We start from the raw sequence: 18,293 nt of genomic DNA on the forward strand, positions 1-18,293 counted from the left end.
TAACGAACCAGTTCAAAAATTTACATACGCTTGATTCTTAATCCCGTGTGTCGTTACCTGGATGATCAACGACTGTTTTTATGTTTTGGGAAAGTTGTTCGTGAGTCCCTTGTTAGTCCTGAGCAGTTAAACTGCCCACTGTTCTTCAGAAAAATCCTCCAGGTCCTCCACATTCTTTACTTTTCCAGCATCTTCTGCATATTTGACCCCTTTCCAACAGTGACTATATGGTGATCATCTTTTCACACAGAGACGTGTACACTATTACAAAAGGTGCAAACATTCACTGATGCTCAAGAAGGCAGCACAATACATTAAGAGCCGGGGGGTGTAAACTTTTGAACAGGTTTATCGGTGTAAATTATTATTTTGTCTTCTGTGAAACGTGTACAGTGGTGCTTGAAAGTTTGTGAACCCTTTAGAATATTCTATATTTCTGCATAAATATGAAACATCTTCAGATTTTCACTGATAGTCCTAAAAGTAGATAAAGAGAACCCAGTTAAACAAATGAGACAAAAATATTATACTTGGTCATTTATTTATTTAGGGAAATGATCCAGTATTACATATCTGTGAATGGCAAAAGTATGTGAACCTTTGCTTTCAGTATCTGGTGTGACCCCCTTCTGCAGCAATAACTAAAAACTAGGGATGCACCGAATGTTCGGCAAGCGAAATTATTCGGCCGAAAATAGCAAAAAAAAAAAAAAAGCATTTTCGGTGTTCAGCTGAATAAGTGAAAAGGCCGAATACATTTGACCGAACAATGACGTGTTTGATGACGCGACCAAATAGCCTAGCAACCAGAATTAGACGCTAGGCTATTTAGCTAGGCTATTACACGCTAATGTCACGACCCCGCTGAGGGGGCGTGTGCATGCATGAGCTACATGCACGAGCCACGTGCTCTTCAGATGTTCACTGTGGACACGTGGGTTTGTTTTGTTTCTGTTCCGGAGTATTCTGTCACGTCGCGAGACGTAAGGGAGTAGAGTACGGAAGCAGGTAAAGACGTATTCATTTAAGGGCAGGCAGGCAAATCCAAATCGTAATCCAAAAAACTTAGTCAAGACAGGCAAAGGGAATCAAAGTCACGGTCACAGTAAACAGGGTCAAAACACAAAACAAGAAACATGAACTAGTACTATGGACTGGGAGCGGAAAAAACAGCGGGGACTAAATGAACTAATCTATAGTTTAAACTAACTAAATCTATCAAGGAACATAACATTTAACAACGTATCTAACTATACTAGATCTACTATAATACTCCGCGAGGTGTACAGGGATGCGAGCGGTATATATCCCAAATATAATCAGCCGTATAGAACTGAATAGAACCATTTTTTGCACTCTTATCAATGCACTTTTTAATGCACTTTTTTGTTGTAGGCTACAGAGTGTTAAATTCTTTCAGCAGTCAGTTATAGGCCTAACATAGGCTATTCAAGGGGGGCTCAAAGATGACCACATCAAAATATTTTTATTTTACTCATTTATTTATTTAAAGTTATATTGTGCCTTGTTGGTAGCCTATGCCTGCTGGAATGAAAAAAAATGTTCAGTGTTAAATAAATATTTTGAAATTGTAGTTTTGTAATTGATTTTTTTGTTTGAAAAGCAAGACAAAATAGTAAAAATCACATTTTGACTATTTAATTTATGCAATGGTGAAAAAAATGGCAAAATAAATGCAAAAAATGCAGAAAAACGTGTTCGGTATTCGGCCTTCGGCCAAGTTTGTCATTATTTTCGGCTTCGGCCAAGAATTTTCATTCCGGTACATCCCTACTAAAAACCTTGGCTTCCTGTAGTCGCCCGCATCAAATTCAAGGCCTTGATGCTCACGTACAAGACCTTGTCTGGAACAGCACCCCCCTACCTCAACACTCTCCTTGAGGTTTACGTTCCCTCATGCAATCTGCGATCGTTTAACAACCGACGCTTAGTAGTACCTACTCAGCGTGGCTCAAGGTCCTTTTCCAGAACCTTCAAACTGACTGTCCCTCAGTGGTGGAATGAATTTCCAACTTCAATCAGGACAGCAGAATCTGTCACTATCTTCAAATAACTGCTAAAGACCCACCTCTTCCGTGAACACTTAACTAACCCCTACTTTGTCCCCCCCATTATTTAAAAAATAAACAAAAAAACACCTTGTACTGGCTCTTACACCTCTACTCTGCGCACTTTGCTTCTCTAGAACTTAGTTAAACATCTTGTATGGTAGCACTACTTGTATTGTTCACCACTTGATATATCGCTATGCTTGTATTTCCTCATATGTAAGTTGCTTTGGATAAAAGCGTCTGCTAAATGAATAAATGTAATGTGATGTAATAACTGCAAGAAAACGTTTCCGGTAACTGTTTATCAGTCGTGCACATCGGCTTGGAGGAATTTTGGCCCGTTCCTCAGTACAGAACAGTTTCAACTCTGGGATGTTGGTGGGTTTCCTCACATGAACTGTTTGCTTCAGGTCCTTCCACAACATTTCTAGTGGATTAAGGTCAGGACTTTGACTTGGCCATTCCAAAACAGTAACTTTATTCTTCTTTAAGCATTCTTTGATAGAACGACTTGTGTGTTTAGGGTCGTTGTCTTGCTGCATGACCCACTTTCTCTTGAGATTTAGTTTACAGACAAATGTCCTAACATTTTCCTTTAGAATTTGATGGTATAATTCAGAATTCATTGTTCCATCAATGATGGCAAGTCGTCCCGGTCCAGATGCAGCAAAACAGTCCCAAACCATGATACTACCACCACCATATTTCACAGATTGGATAAGGTTTTTATGCTGGAATGCAGTGTTTTCCTTTCTCCAAACACAACACTTCTCATTTAAATACAGCATTCTATGTTGTCTCGATCATCCACAAAACATTTTTCCAATAGCCTACATTAACATTAGCCAATGTGAGAGAGGCCTTTAGTTGCTTAGAAGTTACCCTGGATTCCTTTGCGACCTCGTGGACTGTTACAAATCTTGCTCTTAGAGTGATCTTTTGTTGGTCGATCACTCCTGGGCAGGGAAACAATGGTCTTCAGTTTCCTCCATTTGTACACAATCTGACTGTGAATTGATGGAGTCCAAACCCTTTAGAGATAGTTTTGTAAACTTTTCCAGCCTCATGAGCATCAACAACACTTTTTATGAGGTCCTCAGAAATCTCCTTTGTTCATGCCATGATGCACATCCACAAATATGTTGTGAAGATCAGACTTTGATAGATCTCTGTTCTTTAAATACAACAGGGTGCTCACGCACACCTGATTGCCATCCCATTCATTGAAATCACCTGACTCTGATTTCACTTTCAAATTTACTGCAAATCCTAGAGGTTCGCGTATTTTTTCCACTCACAGATATGTAATATTGGATCATTTTTCTTAATAAATAAATGACCAAGTATAATATTTGTGTCCCAATTGTTTAATTCTTGTCTTTGTCTACTTTTAGGGCTTGTGTGGAAAGCTGGTGTTTTATGTCATGTTTATGTTGAAATATAGAAAATTCTGAAGGGTTCACAAACTTTCAAGCACCACTGTAAATATCTTATGTAGCTTCTGAAGGGCAGTACTAAATGGGGGAAGAATAAGATCTTTAAACAAAATAACAATTTATTATTTAGTACAAAATAAAAAAAAAGCAAAACAAAATGCAATTTTTAGGATCTCTGTTTTTGTTCTTGTATACTGTAGAACTATGTTTTGAAAAGTGCAAGGTCATGAATGATGACTGGAAGCGTTTCTAAAGTGTTTTTATTCTTGTGTTGCGCTCATCCCACAGAAAGGAAAAAAAGCTTCCAATTGAGCCAACAGCTTTCTACGGTAATAGTGGGATGATGGATGCTTTGGAAGCATTTTAAAATGTTGTTATGGTGGTTGAAAAAGAAAGAAAGAAAGTAAACCAAAGGTGCATGTGCAGCTGGCTACAGCCAGTATAATGCCTCTCACTTTGCATATTCGCATGTGCCACAATATCATTATTGTAGTTAAAGGTAAACAAATTCACAATGCAATAATATGAACCTGTTGCCATGTGAAAAATTGAGGGGAAAAAAAAAACTTGTGCATGCGTGTGTCTGTGTGTGATTATTTGCCGTCTGGATGCATTACTTTTCTCACAGAAGGGATATTTTATTACTAAACTAGAAAGTATTTGGTTCAGTTACTGCTGGTAAGTATTATATCCATCAATCCATTCGCCCATCCATTTTCTGTACCACTTATTCTACATGGGGTCATGGGGAGTCTGGAGCCTATCCCAGGGGACTCGGGGCGCAAGGCGGGGGACATCCTGGACAGGGTGTTAACCCACTGCAGGGCACAGTTGCACTTTCTCACATAGCCGTTCACACACTACGAACAATTTAGAGATGCCAATCAGCCTACAATGCATGTTTTTGGACTGGGGGAGGAAACTGGTGTACCTGAAGGAAACCCCCGAGGCACGTGGAAAACTCCACTCATGCAGGGCAGAGGCAGGAATTGAACCCCCAACCCCTGAGGTGTGAGGCAAACGTGTTAACCACTCAATTGCCCCCTTTAAGTTTTATATTACATGTTTTAACAGACACTTTGTAAAAGTCATGGGGACAAAACCTGGACATATCAATAGGTGGTGGGGAGACATCCCCAGCGTCCCCACAAAAAACTACACCTATGCCAGGTTCCTTTTTAACTTTGGGTAGACACACTGTGCTTTTGGCACTAGGGATGGATGATGCAACAACAACAAAATTTCATGAGACTTGAAGAAATTTCTATGATGCACAGTATGTATCACGATATATAGGCTTCGTAGCATACTGCCAGCAAAACTATGAAAAATTGAGTTAGAACTGAATTAGATACTTTTATTTAATGTCGGCAAATATAACTTAAAACCGAATAATTGTAATAATTCTAATAAAATCTGTCCTAATAGAATTAATAGTGGTTCAGAGAATTTTTTAAACATCATAATGTTTTCACATCAAAGTAATTGCTTTGATGTAAAAAAAAAAATTAGATACCTTTCTAAGATTTTATACTAAATAGCAGCTATTTTTGTTCAAGTTTTTGGCAATTGCAGTACAAATGTGCCAGTTAATCAGTAATTCAAAATACAGACAAGCCATCACTTGCAAACATCTGCTGGGAAAACGTGGCTCCCACATTCTGCTAGTTTAATGTAATAATTGAATAAATATACATATTGTAACTTACAAAACTGGTCAAAGACCGATGAGAATTGTAATCTTAATAATTCAAAGACAAAAAAAAAGTGATTCCTGTTTTGTGCAGCCATAATTCTAACACAGTCTCTCTCTCTCTGTCTCGTGCTCTCGCACGCACGCACACACACACACACACACACACACACACACACACACACACACACACTCACTTTACTCTGATTTGATCTCCCACACTTGCAGGGCTTCCATTCAAATATTTGCATGAATTTAAATTAATCTCTGAGAAGACAAAAGAAAATGCGAATGAATCTGTTTCCATTAAACTACGGTCATACAAAAATGCAAAAGATGTCAAAGTGACTCATGAGAAAAGTGCCCAAAATGCACAGCTACCTTTTTATTTGCCTGCATACGGAAAAGTGCGTTCATCCACTTTATCTTGGTCAGGGTCATGGTGGCATATTATGTTGCTTTTTTGTTGATTAGATAAAAATAAAAAACCCTTTACTTTCATCTGTCCAAACAGTGCATGATGTCCTTTATGTAATGTTAAATTTATGTTCGATATATCTAGCACTGAAACATGTAGATATCCATACATCATCACTTATTAAAAAAAAAACTCACCATGCACTATTTCCTCATGACAAACATTCATGTCAGAGAGGTCATGTCCCCACTGTCATGCTCTGCTGAAGCAGTGATATGGACTGTCTTGCTAAGCAACATAATTATTGCATGACTTTTGGACAGTGTAATGCATTTAAAAACCGAACTCTGGCTGCAGCAACTTAAACAGTGGTCTGGTCACAAATACTTCTTCCAAAGCAGTCCGCCTATAATTCAATTCAATTTTATTTGTATAGCGCTTTTTACAATGGACATTGTCTTAAAGCAGCTTTACAGAAACGTATAAACACAGTATACTGATTTTAAGTGTGTGGATTAATCCCTATTGAGTAAGCCGGTGGCGACGGTGGCAAGGAAAAACTCCCTGAGATGATATTAGGAAGAAACCTTGAGAGGAACCAGACTCAGAAGGGAACCCATCCGCATCTGGGTAACAATAACCTATAAGAATAACAGCTTCGGTTATAAGACAGTCCCTCCAGGGATTTTGCGATCGCAGAAATGAATGCAAAATCAAGCAAACTCGGCAATATGCGGAGGTTGCAGTTTTTCAGAATTACCACAGATTTGGTCCAAGATGCATCATGTGACGTCCTCACAACGCGTATTCAGCCACAGCCTTCTTCAATTCAACTGCGTCGAGCGTGAGTACAGCTAAAGGGTCTCGTTTACCAACAAACATCACTGCCCAAGACCATGCCAAACAATTCAAGTTGTTTTCCACAACAAAAAAAACCACCAAAAACTCCACAGATTGCATCACAACAGCGTGAAGTGAACAGCAAGCAAAACCAAAAGCCTTTCCGAAACCATTCTTGTTTCGAATCAGATGTTAATATCTTGTTTATGGACATGACCGTCCTTGAAAATGTTCACTGAAAATGTCTTTTGACTTTCAGTACAGATTTTGTGTGCAAGTAATGCTTACGCGTTTGCCTACGTTGGCCTCTCACTCGATGGAAAACCGCCAGCAATTCCAGACGCGTTAAGAATCCCTCACCAAAACGACTCCTGGTGTGATGAAACATGACAAAGGTAGAATTCACTCATTTGTTATCCTCATGGAAGGGGCTTGAAACAATGAAGGAGATTATGGAAATCATTACCATCCAACGTGCCACCGGCTTTACGCCTTCACAAAGGCTTATCTTCAACCCAACTGTCAGGAAGCCACTCGTCTACCATTACTGCAGTTATTAGAGAGCAGCGTGGAGGTGCTATCTATTATTGTCAGTTTCCATTCCCTTGTGAAACTCTAAGCTACAGTATATTAATGCTATCTGAAAGAATAGTGTCAGAAAGCAAAGTCATATTGAACTAAATGGAAATGGTTACTTGAATTTATTGTGTCTGTCCACCACATTAGGCTGATTCATGCATCGTTCTGGCCTGCTTCTCTTCTTTTATCCTGTCTCCCATTATGATTTTTTGGACACTTAATTCAAGTGTCATATTCTAGCACAAGCACTTACTTGGAGAATGTCATGCTTCAACAACGAGCAATCACTCAACTCTCTCTTCAGTGCTGGCGCAAGACCTATGGCTTTTATTGTTTAGTGGCAATCAGTAAATGCTCTGCACCACTGTACATTAAATCAACAATATCCGCAGATGCATTTTCGTGAAAGAGCTGTGAATGAGCCTTTGAATTTGTGGTTGGTGTGTGTATACTGTATGTGTACGAGGCTATGCGTTGACTGTGTGTCACACGAAACCTTAATCACTTAATATGTTTTGTGTAGATTCAGCTCTTCATTGATTATTGACTGTCCAATCACGGCACGTATTTCTTTGACGCAGGTCATATACGCTGGTCGAAGGACAATTTCCCCTTCCTGGTTCTACTTGTACGATGATTTGAGGAATATATTTCTCCAGATCAGCCATTTTCCATTTCTGAATTTATCTCTGTGCCTCGGGGATTTTTGCAAAGGTTGACTCATTTCAATTAAAATAATAAGCAGTGGTGATATTAAAAAGAAAATACTTCTGCACCAAATCGCACTCATCTTAATGAAGGAGTTTGGGGACATGCAGGGAGTGACTGAACAAGCTGAATGTTAAAGTTGGTTGCTTTGTCTCTCTGTGCGTCACCTCTCCTTCTCCTTGCACCCTCCCTTCCTCTCTCTCAAGCTTCAGTCCTCCGCATCCTTTTGCACATCTTTATATTCCCTTCTTCATATCTCCTTCTGCTTGTGTTTTGCATTCTTTGTGTCATATTTTTGGATTCTGGAAATGGCAGTGTGTTGACATTTCCTGACACCGGCTCTGTTCCCTCTAAATTGTCAAAGAGAGGTGTTTCTTAAAGAAAAATCTCCAAATGACAGATTTGCGCTAATCCACGCCCCTTCACCCAGGTCAACCAAGTTTTAGTTTTTAAATAGGTTGTTGTGTCTGTTTTACAAATCTAAATCTCATGCGTGATATGCAACCTCCCTGGCACTGTTTGGTTTATAAGGGGTTGGGGAAATGCTCTTTTTATTTGGGTTACATGCTTCTGTTCACAATAATGACACGTCCTTGTTCATGTCCTGCTATTGAAAAAATGTGTTTCAGTTGTAATTCCTTCATTTAATCATACCAAGGTTATACTGCACTGTTAGTTTGAATGTATTTATTTTGATCATTGTGCATGTTAATGATTTAGTGGAAGCTCAACAGGTCTTAAAACCAAAATAAAATCAATAGTGAAACCTATCAGTTCAAGCTAAAATGGCAACAAAAAAAAATGCATCACCCATAACAAGTATTAACACTGTGTTATGTATTTGCGGAAAGTCTGTCTATGATGTGGACTTGTTTCAGTGACTAATAAAATGCACTTTTGTTCATGTTCTGCTACATTATAGAGCTTTCATGCTTATTATACACCCCTCTTTTGTGCTTCTATTTCCGCCAGTGTATGTCCGCTTTAATGCCAGTCATCCGGTGGAGGTGGAAGTGGAAGAGGGAACAAGTGTATCAGAGCTGAAGGAGACGGTGGGCCGGCTGCAGGGCGTTCAGCCTGATCAACTACGGGTCATTTTTGCTGGGAGAGAGCTCTGTAGCGATTCCACCCTAAAGGTAGTAGCACTTTCCCGTGTCTAAGCCTCTCTACTTGTTTGTCTGCTGCCATGCTCTCTCTTTTTCTTTTTTTTTTTTAAACAAGAAGGATACTGTGGATTTTGTATTAGCATCAGGGTCAAACTCAGTGTTAGGCTCAGACAGAGAAGAAGAGACCCTCTCTTCTCTCTGACTATCTCTCTCTCTCTCTCACTCTATCTGAGCTCTGTTTGTATCCCTTTTTCTGACTCAGTCCTTCTCTCTGCACAGAGTGAGAGGTAAAAAACAGAGAGAGGCTGAAGAGAAAGTGTTCCTGTTTTCATGCCTTCATGCTCATTTGTCTGTCGCTCTTTCACTCTGCAGCTCTTTGTCTCTGTCTCTCACTGTCTCTCACTGTCTCTCTGTCCCTGATGGATGCAGAAGTCTGTCAGGGTAAACAGAGTCTAGGGATCTCCTGAACTTTAGTCCACAGTGCTTCATTAAGTTTGACCTTCTTAATTATGCATTAAAGCAACTCCACACACATACGCACACACACTGAGCACTCTCAGGTGCACTCAAAGGAGTCAATTAACGGTCATATATAAGTGATACTCACGTTATCTGCAAAGGCCTTACTCACAGTTACTTATATTCTTGGCCACAGATTCCTTCCAGTGAAAAAATATCCCCAGCCCTGCTTATAATTATACACAGGGCCAGTACAATGGAGGGCGCAAGGGGTCCACCTGCAGATGACCCAGATCATAAGTGGCCGCATTAATCCAAAAAATTTTTTTTAAAGACATTCCTTAAATTACACAAAAAAATCATGTGATATTAACACATAAATGAACTGAAATATAGATACAACATACAGTACAAGTAGCTGGTTACTAATGTATACCCCTGGGTGGAGTGCCAACCCATCGCAGCGGACAATCGCCCACACACACGCACCCATTCACACGATTTAGAAATGCCAATCAGCCTACAGCGCATGTCTTTGGACTGGGGGAGAAAACCGGAGTACCCGGAGGAAACCCCTGAAGCACAAGGAGAACATGCAAACTCCATGCACACAGGGTAGAGGTGGATATCGAACCCACAGCCCTGGCGGTGTGAGGCAAACGTGCTAACCACTAAGCCACCAGCCGCCTGGCGTATAACCATAGTAACTATAAAATAACAATAACCACCAATCCCAGTACTGATAGTAGTCGATAGTGATATTTACCATATTAATATTTTAAAAAAAGTTGTAATGATTTTTTTTTTTTCTCCCAATTTGGTCATTTGCCCTTCCCTACCCTCTAGCTCGCTCTTCACTAATACACAACAGCTACCAACAGGCGAGGGTGATGGCTAACATATGTATCGTCCATCTTAACAAGTTTGGAGAAAAGCACTAACTGCCCTCTTCTGCATACATGAGCTCACAGATGGCTACGATTCCATAGTGTCCCTTTGATTGCTAGGAACAGAGTAATGCCAAGTACACTCTCTCAGACTCTGGGACATGGATGGCTGTGGCATCATCAGGATTCAATCTCGCAGTCTCCCAGTGATCGAGCGAGCACTTCGTTTTATAGATCAGACTTTGAGAACTTTGGGTTTAGATAATTTATAACCAAGACCACCTCCACCTTATTAATGCCCTGTCTTTATTCTGCCCCCTAGAGACCAAACAACACATCACACTGAACACATGGTCCCGAGTGTCCTCCAGCTATCAGACTGAAAAACTAATGGACTAGGAATGAGTCCACACTGCTCACTATTCGATTGTGTTCTTTGGATAGCTTCAGTTCAATACCTGACCCAGTAGTTAACACTTTTAATTGAAGTAAACATTTTAAAATGAAGTAAACAGAGCAGAACTAATTGGTCCTTTATTTGTTCAGTGAGGTGGTGTATGCAGGAGAGTTGTCTTCTCTCAGCAGACTCATTTTTCCTCTGCAGATTATGAGGATTAACACTAGAATAAACAAGAGTTTGTAGTGATTGGAGTGTTTATTTCAAACGTATAAGATTCTGTATGCTGTCCTTCTGGATTGGCACATAAAATAAATGATCACTGGTCCATGTCAATAACTTATTATCCTTGTAATAGGACTCCTGTTTACCTATCTACTTACAAATGACTAATTTAGTTCTGTGGCATTATACATTCCTTTAGACTTACAGAACCGGGTGCAGTCGGTCCCTTTTCTTGTCACTGGTTTAGCTGTGGGACAGAATAAGGGCAGTAGAGAGTAAGTCCATTTCCAGAGATACTGGACCTATTATTTGTCGCATTCAGTCAACAAGTGAGCATGGAGCCGTGGGTGCAGACATCAGACATCATGTGTACACACGTACACTCTAGCGGACAGAGTCAGAGGCAGTTATTTGTGGAGTAGCAGACATGAAGGTGACCTGTGTGTGTGTGAGTGCATGCAGGTGTCTGTAAAATTGGGTTATAAGACACGAAGGGCAGTGAAAACAGAAGTGACGGCTCAAGACACAAACACTTTTTTTCTGCACAGACCTATACATACGCAGCAAAAAAAAGAAACGCCCCATTTTCAGGAGACTGTATTTTAAAGATAATTTTGTAAAATCCAAATAAGTTTTACAGATTTTTATCCGAAAGGGTTTAAACAATGTTTTTCATGCTTGTTCAGTGAACCATAAACAATTATTGCACGTTGACCTGTGGAACAGTCCTTAAGGCACTAACAGTTTCCAGGCAGTAGATAATTAAGGTCACAGTTACAATAATTGAGGACACTAAAGAGACCTTTCTAAACACCAGAAGAAAGATGCCTAGGGTTCCTGCTCACCTGCGTGAACATGCCATAGGCCTGCTGCAGGGAGACATGAGGACTGCAGATGTGGCCAGAGCAATAAACTGCAATGTCTGTAATGTAAGACGCCTAAGAGAGTGCTACAGTGAGCCAGGAAGGACAGCTGATCGTCCTTGCAGAGGAAAATTACATGTAATCATGTGTCCCCCCCCAGACGTGATGGAGAACTTGCAAATGCCTTTGTGGAAGAGTGGAGTGACATCTCACAGCAAGAACGGACAAATCTGGTGCAGTCCATGAGGATGAGATCCACTGTAGTACTTCAAGCAGCTGGTGGACACCACATACTGACTGTTACTTTTAATATTGAGCCCTCCCCCCTTTGTTCAGGGGCTCATTATTCCATTTCTGTTCCTCAAATGTCTGTGAAGTTTATGTCTCAGTTGTTGAATGTTTTATGTTAATACACATATTTACACATGTTAAGAAATTTACTGGAAATAAGAGCAGTCGAATATGAGAGGATGGTATGTTAACTTTAAGCATAAATCCACCCTGGATTATTTGCATATCAATATTTGCAATGAACATGTGGTGATCTCCAAGGTATAATGAAGATACAGCATCAACCAAGAGATTAACACCAGAGCTTTACAATATTTCAATAATTTTTTCAGGTTGGAGTATAAACATGAAAAAAGGTATAAGGTAGGAACCAATGCTAATAAGAGTCAATGATTTTGCCACAAATGAAAACCTTAAGCTCACAGCCTATCATAACCAACCTTCACTATTTACTATTAACGTGGTCAGCGTGAAGCCCCCCTTGTGTAGGGTACATCCCTTTATGGCCCCCTAGAGTTCACAGTTTGTTTGTTTTTTTCCATGCTAGTCTCTTCTCTGTTAACTTTCTGAGATAAGAGACTACGTCCTCTATCTAAAAACGTATCCATTTTAAATAGTCTTAGGTTTTAGAAACGTGTGGCTGTGTATAATTGATTTCATTTATTAATATTTCTCATTTTATGTACATCATAGGGTGAAGGTTCATGATCCCGACTTCCATACAGATTAATATTAATAAAATAATAATAATAATAAAATAGATTAATAATGATAATAATAAAAAAAGTTATAGAATTTATATACGGCGCCCCTGGTACCATCTGGCGGCCCCCAGTTTGAGAACCACTGATCTAAGATGTGCTACTATTGCTGAATGCTTTAGAGGCTGTAACTAATAATAGTTTCATATTCTATAGATTCCTACAAGGCAGACACTATTGAGTGCACTCGACTTAATACTGTTAATATTACTAGTTAATGAAAATACAGTGTGTCCCAAAAGTCTCCATACATATGGGGAATTTAACACTTTTTAGCAAAATGCCTTCCAAATTTTTTTCATACTTGGTTTATATTCTATCTATCTATATCTATATATATATATATCTATATATATCTATATATATGTGTGTGTGTGTGTGTGTGTGTATGTGTGTGTATATATATGTGTGTGTGTATGTATATATATATATATATATATATATATATATATATATATATATATATATATATATATATATATATATATATATATATATATGAGAGAGAGAGAGAGAGAGATAGATATTGAAGGCACAACCGTCGTGGTGCTGGAAGACTTTTGGGACAGTCTGCAGTTAATGATGATGAGTCTTTTTATTGATCACGTATACATATGCACAGTAAAATTCTTTACAATTTTCTTTGCATACCCCAGCATGTCAGCCATGATACAGCGCCCCTGGAGCAGAGAGGGTTAAGGGCCTTGCTCAAGGGCCCAACAGTGGCAGCCTGGCAGTGCTGGGGCTTGAATCCCAGACTTTCTGATCAGTAACCCAGAGCCTTAACCACCAAGCCACCACTACCCCATCTGTATAAACATTATCCAATATATTCTGTTAGATAAAGATGTGTTAATACTGCTATATGCCTTAGTGTCTTTTGTTTAATAATTGCAAAGAATTTATGAATGCACACAAGTAAGCGAAGTGAGATTAATTTGATATTTCTCTATGCCTCAAAGGCAGATATAATACCTACTTTTATCTGCCTTTTAGGAACCACTTATTACTTAACAGCCTCTGAGCAGCATATTTTAGTAGATCTACCTTTGAAGAATTGTTGCCTCGAAGCACTCATTTAAGGGCGAAACACACTGCGGGCCTCTTACTTTTATTCTTATTAGCCTATAACTTACCCCTTATTAACCACTTAAGCATGCACGCTTGGATTTCATTAGGATTATTTATTTTCTTTTATGAAGCGTGTGCCAGTAATAAGGTATATACTGTATAATGTGATGAATGTCCCCTGTGTTCATGGGACTTTCAGAAGAGACTTTCTAATTGTAATAATAAACTTAAACAAAAATGCATGGTTTGGATGGAACACAAGGGTTGTGATATTATTGCATGTTTTTGATGATAGCGATATTGTTGATCTGGAATTAATTGTACTTTATTTGTGATAGTCAGTAACTGTTTTTATGTTATTTTATTGTATTTTATTATTACTTTAATGAAATAAACAAACAGCTGACACACTGAACATAACTTCGCTAATTGACTTAGGTTAGATATCATTTTATATTGACTCTGAAGAAATAACCACAAGCTCCACATTTAAATGCTGCAAAAAGGACCTGTTTTATTTTAATTTAAGATTTATACATTGAAGAAGTATGGACTTATAATGTACAATGTGAAAGAAAAGCCTAAAATGATTTAATTTAATAGCATGGACATGGAGTTCTTGAATTATTTTATATGATCAAGTCAAACTGTTACAAGGTTGTGATGTAGAAGTGTGTGTGTGTGTGTGTGTTGTGATTCATCTCACGTCAGTGCTGTAGTGTCTGAGGAGCGAGTGTGTGTGTAGCTTCAGGCACAGACAGTCTCGGCTGTTTATCTGTCCGTGCCGCGGGACTCGCAGTCTGACATTTGTAGTGACGAGAGCAGCATTCGCTGTAATGCGCTCTATTAGCTTCCCCATCCCTGAGGAGTACCAACACTCCTCTCTCTCTCTCTCTTTCCCTGTCTCTCTCTGTCATTCATTCTGTGTTTTCATACTCTTTTTCTCTGTCTTTTTCTTCCATCTCTCCTTTTCCTGTAGTTTGTCTCTGTCTATTACAGTCAGCCTCTTTGTACATCACTCTTCTTTGTCATTTACTTTTTTCTTGAGTCTTCACAGTCTGCCTGTTGCAAACTCTATGCAGGAGTTATGGACCTGGCTTGATTTGAGGGAAGGTACAAGGAGATGCCAGTCCTTGGTTAGAAAATGGAATCGAAATAAGCGTCTCTTGTATCCATCCCCTTCCTTTTGTCTTTGACTACGTTTACATGCACATCAATATTCTGATATTAATCAGAATTTGGCAGTATTCTAATTAGTATTGAGTCATGTAAATCCGATTGCCTGTTTCAGATTAAGACGATATTCTGATTCCCCAAATCCTAATTCCCACTCCACGAAAATGCCTGTTTTAATCTGAAATGTCTTGCATGTAAACACCTCATTCAGAAAAGCCACTGAAAGGAGATATACGCACATGCTCAGTCTGTAAGGAATTGTGGGTGCTAACAGATGCGTAGCTGTAGGCTAGGTATTTAGGAAAGGCAACTCTGGCATACTTACAGCAAACCTGTATACAGGAATATTGCGATGCCTGTACGCATATAAACACCGTATTCGGAATATAGACCTTAAACAGAATTTGAAGTGCATGTAAATGTAGTCATTGTGTGATATCATTATCAATATTAAGAAATTTTTCCACCAGGTTGCCATCAAATGTACTTTTTGCCATTCTAACAAACAACTCTTTTTGGTGTAAGGCAATTTAAAAAACAGGTATGATAATCAGCTTTATCCATGAAGTATGTCCAGAGTAACTTTGAGTCTTGGAGGATTTTATAGGTATTGAATTATTCAATGTCAAATGAATAAGCTATTAACTTAGTATCCTGGCTAGCTTTTCTTCTCATTTTTTAAATTCCCTCCATGAAAACTATTTTATTGATTAATCCCCTTTCTGAAACAGTACCTTGCGGTTGAGTATCCCTCTCTTTCACTCAGCTTCATTTTTCCATCTCCGTTGTTTTCGTTCTATACAAGCAATGGAGCCAGTGGTTCATGGTTCTAAGGTAAACCTGACACCGTCAGGCTCAAAGATTATTTGCTTTCCTTCTTGCACCCTGGCCACTGAGATGACAGCGTCCTCATTTCAGCTTTGCTCGCGCTTGTTTACCAGCACACACTCATCGAGTGTAACTAAGTTTGACGCCGTCGTCCTCGGCTTTGCATCAGGCTTTTCGTGGTTGTTTGACTGAGCTGCCATGGGACTTGGAACTCCCTGCTCACATTAGTCACACAGCCTTCGCGGGCTTTGTCTCTCTTAGTCTAGTTTTTCCCCCACCATCTGCTTGTATGTGTGTGCAGCAGGATGTTTCCTCAACATCTATCTGCCTCAGCAAACTCAGTTTGGGCCAGCTTTCCAAACACGTGTGTGTGTGTGTGTGTGTGTGTGTGTGTGTGTATATATATATATATATATATATATATATATATATATATATATATATATATATATATATATATATATATATATATATATATATATATATATATATAGAGAGAGAGAGAGAGAGAGAGAGAGAGAGAGATATGGTCAGATTTGCTACCGTAGGAACAGCTCATCAGCCTTCCTGGCACATTTTGCAGTTGGATGTTAAAAGTGTGTAATTGTGTTTATCTGAGGCTTAGAATGACCAAGCTTTTTGCAGGTGTATAAAAGAAAAAAAATAAATCCAGCATCATGAGGCTCAGGTGGATATGAGTATGACTTTTTGCACAATGGAGCCTGTAGTTTCTTTACTTCACCCGCCGCTGTGCTTTATAAATGCGGACAATGAAGTGGCTTGCTGGAAATAGAGTAAACAGGTTGGAGTTTGTGTTTACTGCCTCTCCCATTCATCACATGTGCAGCGTCGATCTACTTCCAGAGGAATATTTTGTATTGCTTGATGCACAGGAGATAGCTTTAAACCTCAGATGACCTTGGCAAATGGAGCGCAGTCTTTTGGGCTGCTTATGATTCTGAATGAAGGACTCCTTGATTGATTGTCTCCTCACTCTTAAAATTGAAATTCAGTCATTGTGTGCCTCCAAAGATGTGAGACATTGCTTATGCAGCCTGTCCCTGTCTTTAAAACACTGATTTGTTGATCGGGCTCTCCAAAGAGCACATCATAATATGGAAAGGTCATATCAGTGGAGGGTGAATTCACAACACATTCACGATAGCCTCATAATCCTCTGGAGGATGGAGGTAGACACTGAACAGGCTTTAATTGTTACTCATGTTTTATGGGTGTAAACATCCATGTTTTCCTCTCTGAGGTTCCAGTTTGGTTTAAATGTCTAAGACCACATTGGATTTTTTTTTCCTTTTAATTTAAAATTGGAAATAAGCTGAAGGTTTTAGGAGTTTGAAATATTTAAAAACAAAGAATATCTTCAATATCAAGATATCTTGAATAAGCAATATTCAAGATTCTGCACTATTTCTAGGTCCCATTTTAAATGTAAGTCAATTTGAGATATTGATCATGTTAACTGTTTTATACAAAAACTCAGATTTTCCTCATGCCTAATCTCTTCTGCTGAAGCATGTATTCAGATGACACATCAGTGGATTTGATCTAAAATGGCTCATAAAGTTTTGCATGAACTTGTGAAAGCCAACTTGAGTGCACCCCGTCACTAAAAGCAATACGGAGACACACTAAATACTCTGAATTTCAGTGTTTCTTAGTATGTGAATATATGTGGTGGATTTCAGTGGTGAGATGATTAGGATTTTCAAATGTCACTTCTTAGGTTTTTATCTGTTCACAGAATCACCATTCCAGCTTCTTAATCAGGTATTCATCTTCAACCTTATTCAGTAGCTGAATGACTACAAAAGAACTTATACTAACCGGTATGTAGTTATGAGAGTGATGAATGCAAATTTGGATTCACACACAGGTTCTGGGAGTTTAAAGGTTTTTGCTTTGCCTGTGTTATAGTACTGGTTAAAAAACTGGTCTGAGGTTCCATCACGAAACCAAATTAAGACTACAACAATGCCATTTCTGAGACATTCCAGAATCGATCAGTGTAACGGTGGGACATGTCAGGCAGACTGACTAATGCATTCAGGTGCACTCATTGTTGTCAGCGTGGCCCTTTCAATCATGGGGGTCATCTGGCTGACAGACCGGAGGCCTTTTTAATCATTGATTACGAACGCAATGACAAAACTAGAGCGCTATCATAAAACTCTAAGGTGCTATTGACTACCATAACATGCCACATCCACCATGCCAGGCTATTATAGATGATGCACTCTGACTCTTCAAACATCCATCATGCAGCATATAATCAATGCTAATTTCCAGACAGTCTTCACTCATGTCCTTATAAGGCTCTGTAATGACGCCGTATTTGAAGTTGACTTTGAGTATGTTAGAACGGTCCGTTACTGCTTCTTTATAGTGGCTTGTTCACTCCAAACCAGCTCTTTAGTTTAAGTTTGTCATTAAAAACCAATCCTTGCAGTTGACTTTGGGAAATTGAG

At 39.0% G+C, this 18,293-nt stretch overlaps 1 protein-coding gene across 2 annotated transcripts in view; it reads left to right on the top strand.

The window, feature by feature from the left end:
* Nucleotides 1-18,293, top strand: part of prkn (parkin RBR E3 ubiquitin protein ligase) — a 119,131-nt gene that overhangs the window by 23,516 nt on the left and 77,322 nt on the right. For both annotated transcript variants that reach the window (XM_053620787.1, XM_053620786.1), the window contains exon 2: nt 8,719-8,882. In XM_053620787.1, coding sequence (XP_053476762.1) covers nt 8,719-8,882 — 164 coding nt within the window. The remainder of the gene's footprint in view (nt 1-8,718; nt 8,883-18,293) is intronic.

Source organism: Ictalurus furcatus, chromosome 3 (genome assembly GCF_023375685.1).
Source record: "Ictalurus furcatus strain D&B chromosome 3, Billie_1.0, whole genome shotgun sequence".
Taxonomy (NCBI): domain Eukaryota; kingdom Metazoa; phylum Chordata; class Actinopteri; order Siluriformes; family Ictaluridae; genus Ictalurus; species Ictalurus furcatus.